Here is a 5,048-nt window from a genome sequence, read left to right on the forward strand (position 1 = left end):
CTCATATGCAATGCACATATCAGAACTTAACGAACTTATTTAACAGAATTTTGACGGAGGGATGTGGATTGCTAAATTAGTAAGAAAAAAAAAAGAGGACTCGAAATGCCAAATTTGAAATCAAGGGATTTTGAGTATAACATAAGGGACGCTGTTAGCGATTTTAAGTATAACATAGGACCATCGGAGCAAAAAAGTAGTAGTCTTTTTTTAATTGTTTGTAATATAAATTGCTAAAGTGGCAAGTTTTTTTTAGACAAAATAACTTTTTATAACGTAAAGCCTACACCGATTGCCCCATTGCAACCAGTAGTAAGTATTACTTCACCATGGTTAAAGAATACTATGATATTATATTTTGAAAAAAAAATAAAAAAAATAATACTCCAATAAAAAGCTTTTGTTAAGATAAGAAGACAAAAGTAGGACCCAAATATAAGGGAGAGACAACCCTTCTCTCTTTTTGCTCCTACTCCTATAACATTTACTCTTGTAATCCTCTCTCTCATGTGCATGTTTTGCTTACGAACTTCTCTTTTGCATTTCAGTCAGTTTAATATCGTCGTTTCATCAATCTCACTTATCGTATAATTTGAGTACCTTTTGTGTACATATATGGTGTTGACTTTTTCTTTCTAGTGATCATTCGAATGCAATTTATTTTATATAAATTATTTTTAATTTTTGCTATATATATAACAAGAGTTTGATATAATATTAGAGAAATGGGACATGGAGGTGGACATAGTTGTTGCAACAAACAAAAAGTGAAAAGAGGTTTGTGGTCACCTGAAGAAGATGAAAAACTCATCAACTACATTTCTTCTCATGGCCATGGTTGTTGGAGTTCTGTCCCTAAACTTGCTGGTATGTTTTTATATTGCATGATCAACTCTTTTTGTCCACACATAGTACATATGTATTTGTGTTTGTGTGTGTCTATCTTGACATGTTTATTATATAATCTTTCAATTGTCATGCATGTAGCTATTATAAACAAGCACGATTTTGTTCGCGTATAATAAAAAGTACGTGAGAAAGATTAGACAGTTTTCACTGGCATTCGTAAAAAAAAAAAAAAAAACTAGCAAGACGTTAGAAGAAAAATCATCAATATTCTGTTTTTCATTTGGAACTAGGTCTCCAAAGATGTGGTAAGAGTTGCCGACTTCGATGGATTAATTATCTAAGGCCGGATTTAAAAAGAGGAAGCTTTTCTTCGCAAGAAGCCAATCTCATAGTCGACCTACATCGAATTCTTGGAAATAGGTAGAATAAAATTTTATATCATATTTTAGTTGGAATTTGTCATGTTAATATAGTTGTTAAATAAATGTTATAATGCACGTTTGTTTTGAATAAATAGATGGGCACAAATCGCAAAACATTTACCAGGAAGAACAGATAATGAAGTTAAGAACTTTTGGAACTCAAGTATCAAAAAGAAACTTCTTGCTCATAATCACTTTTCAAGTCATAATCTTGCAACCATCTTTCCTAATGAGAGAACCGGCCACATTCATGCTCCTTTAATTAATTGTGATCTTCAATATTATGATGGTTTATTTGAAGCAAACCCTAATGTGATAAGCCCATATCAACCTCACATGATCCATGATCAAGATCAAGAACATCATGCCCATGTACCATCACAAGTTGTTATAAGTCAACCACCTTTGATCAATCTAGAAAAATGCTTTGATGTTGATCCCAATCCTAATCTCCCTCCCCTTCCTCCATCATTTATAGTCAACTCATCTCCAATTCTTGATAATCAATTCTCTACAATGGAATTTTATGATCAAAATATCCTTAAACCAAATACTTATGACTCAATCCTAGGCCAAAACACAATTAAACTAGATCACCAAACAAGTAATATCGATACCACCAACAATATTACTCAACCAATTATGAACCCGTCCGCAAATTCTCAAACCGATTACCTTGAAAGTTTCATGACAAATTATTCGTCATCTTCATCGTCACCATCATCATCATTGGTGTTACCTCAATTTGTGGTGAGTAAAATAACAAGTATAATGTAATTAATTAATTAAACTATGTAATTAATATATGTGTGTTTTAGACCAAGGGTGAGTAAACCTAAGTATTGCTAGATTTAGTGTCTTTAATTCAGAGGGGACAATAGTATATTTCTGAAGTTATTTCTTTATGAAAAAAGAAAACATATTTGCAGTTCCTTCACATGTTCTTGAGATGTGCCTCCATATATATATCCTTCAATTTAATTTCACATTGATGATATGATGGTATAATATACAGTGCAGTATAATATATTCATATATAGTATATATATGTGTGTTTATATATATAGTGGTACATACACATAGTAACACGTACTTGAGAGAGTGTGTGTGTATGTTAAAAGTAGGTGTAGGAGTAGCTAGGTGGGGACTTATGGTACGAAATTGGCTACAAGTTAAAAAGCATATGTGCATAGGCTAACCATTTCTTGATTGATGTTAAAATAGAACCAAAGTCTATAAAGAATGTCATGTGGTTACACAGAGAAGAATCAACTCAAATTTGATACTTTCTCCACCCCATGTAACTCCACTATGCAACCCAATGGGCTAACCTATCCATCGAGTTTTCTATATTTCTACAATTTCAAAAATATATTTTTTGAAATTTGCTTCCTAGCTACAATTTTCTCGGTCTCAAAATAACATTTCTATGTGTCATACGAGACTACGAGTACAATTTTAAGTGAAGCAAAAGAAAATTCTCTGTTTTAAATGGTTAAACATTACTCTCTCCGTCCCACCTATGATGGAGGACTTTTTAACCTCTTCTCTAAAATCGTAATTTTTTTGATAGGAACAGGCTAAACAAAAAGAAAATGAGTTGTTTTTCGTCGAAATAGGGGCCTGTTGACAGGATTCCATTTCTTTCTGTCGTATAATGATAGTTTATTTCCATAAATATATAAAAATAATAAGGTAATATATATTATATATAAATTACATAGTATATTCTTTTAATCTATAATCAAATCCATATATATATATATATATATATATATATATATATATATATATATATATATATATATATATATATATATATATATATATATATATATATAATTACATAGTATATTCTTTTAATCTATAATCAAATCCTAAAACTAAATTAATGTTTCCTTCAATTTTTTAAAAAGTTCAATGTTGCTTACTTTTTCTACTCTGACATAGCAATACATAGCTGAAAAATTTCTAAAAAAAGGTTATTAATAGTTTTTTTAATCCGGAAAAACAAAAACTTATTAATGAGAAACTTTCATCAAAAAATGGAAGAACCTAAAGAAGCTACTACAACCAAACAACGAGAAGGCTCGTAACAAGAAAACATATCTAAACAGAACTAATAGAATCTGCTATTTAAAACGAGCATTTTCGGGTCAAAAATCGAACTCATAACAAAAACAAAAATAACACAAAACAAACTAAGAAATAAAAGAAACAAACAAAAACATTCATAAACCAACAAGCAAACAAACTTAAAACAACAACAGATACCCGACCTACGAACCGATAATCTTCACACCACGTCTAGCTTAACGACCGTATTGGCAACTATTTGACTTTAGACCTTGACTCCAGAAATTACCCATCTACATGTTCAAAGTATGCCACCTTCCCCGATCTATAGGAAAGGAATAGGATATCTCCTTGCGAGAAACGATACTGAACTGGAAGCCGATGATGAGCCGAAATCACCAGTTCTCTGAATGCCTTTAAAAATCCATAGGGCTTAATCGCCAAAAACAATATCATCGTCATGATCCTGCACAGAAATGAACCCATTTTCAACCACCGCCTTCTTCTTATTCTTCTTCTTGGTCTTGACCCAACCATTACCCAAGCCTGATGGAACCGCCTTCGTAACTTTGAGTTTTTTTAACATTGTTCAAAGCTGCCCGACACAAATCTCGCAAGTCTATCCAATGCAAGGACACTTAACCGAACCATTACTCGGCTTGACTAAATGATCAACACCCTAATCGGTAACCACATTTGAAGAAACTTTCAACCCCAAATCAGCCACTGGTACCTGATCAAACACTGACGAGTCCAACTGGTTGAATCCTCCATCCATCATGTGGTCCATGGACACATTTACCTCATCCATCATGTGGATGAAATCCCCCTAGTAGGGTTAAAATGGCAGTTCCTGCTCCTTGGGAGGTACCAAATAAATGACTGCTTGAATCAGGATTTTGAGCATAAAGATTCCACTGACCGGTAAAAAGTGGGCCTAATCCTTGGGGATGTGGTAATACATCTAAGAAATTATTCCATCGAACGTACTCCCCTCTGGATGCAGGAATAGCGACATGGACTAAATGTCCTGTCCAAGCCAAACTTGAATAGATTCGAATTGTTTAGAATAAACCTTTGTAAATCTTAGTTTAGCTTGAATTCGTGTTATATTTGACTATATGTATATGTCGATGTATTGTATATGTATATATGAATATGAATGATGAAAATGTTGATAAAGAATGAGACAGTAGCATATCTTCAACACTTTATAGTGTTACAATTCATATAGTCAAGATTAGTTACAAGTGTAGAGAGAATTGGTGTTTATGTGTGCTCAAGGTGAGGGAGTATGTGCAAGTGAGAGGAAATGTTGAGTGTGTGAAAGTGAAGGTGTGAGGATGAGAGTAATTATGAAGGCTTAAACTAACATAAGAAATGGTGATAACTATTTATATGTCCATAGCCATCACTTATACATTGGTAATCACTTACACAAATCATATCAATTTCTATGACCTAACAATCTCCCCCTTTGATATGATTTGTCATTGATGACTTGAATTATGGAGATCTCATTGATTTCATGAACTCTCCCCCTCAGAATAAGCGTAATTGTTGATTTGATCTATAGAACCTTCTTATTTTGTTAGATTTTTCATTATCGAGGAATACTCGCAATGCACACCATCTTTTAATACTAACATTGTCTCTTCCCCTTGGTGTGCGTTGTTCAAATATTTCTTTATCGAATTGAGA

At 32.7% G+C, this 5,048-nt stretch overlaps 1 protein-coding gene across 1 annotated transcript; it reads left to right on the forward strand.

Annotated features, from left to right (window-relative positions):
• Window positions 1-725: 725 nt before the first annotated feature.
• Window positions 726-2,048, forward strand: LOC139867265 (transcription factor MYB61-like). The gene is made up of 3 exons (XM_071855608.1): window positions 726-867; window positions 1,140-1,269; window positions 1,367-2,048. The coding sequence occupies exons 1-3, from the start codon at window positions 726-728 to the stop codon at window positions 2,046-2,048; spliced, it is 954 nt and encodes a 317-aa protein (XP_071711709.1).
• Window positions 2,049-5,048: the final 3,000 nt, after the last annotated feature.

This window comes from Rutidosis leptorrhynchoides, chromosome 9 (genome assembly GCF_046630445.1).
Source record: "Rutidosis leptorrhynchoides isolate AG116_Rl617_1_P2 chromosome 9, CSIRO_AGI_Rlap_v1, whole genome shotgun sequence".
In the NCBI taxonomy this organism is placed as follows: Eukaryota; Viridiplantae; Streptophyta; class Magnoliopsida; order Asterales; family Asteraceae; genus Rutidosis; species Rutidosis leptorrhynchoides.

What these genes read in the sequence shown, in the direction of transcription:
- LOC139867265 (XM_071855608.1), top strand. Translation starts at nt 726, where the DNA reads ATGGGACATGGAGGTGGACATAGTTGTTGCAACAAACAAAAAGTGAAA. An exon ending in TTCTGTCCCTAAACTTGCTG is followed by an intron (nt 868 to 1,139) that starts GTATGTTTTTAT and finishes ATTTGGAACTAG; the next exon opens with GTCTCCAAAGATGTGGTAAG. An exon ending in CATCGAATTCTTGGAAATAG is followed by an intron (nt 1,270 to 1,366) that starts GTAGAATAAAAT and finishes TTGAATAAATAG; the next exon opens with ATGGGCACAAATCGCAAAAC.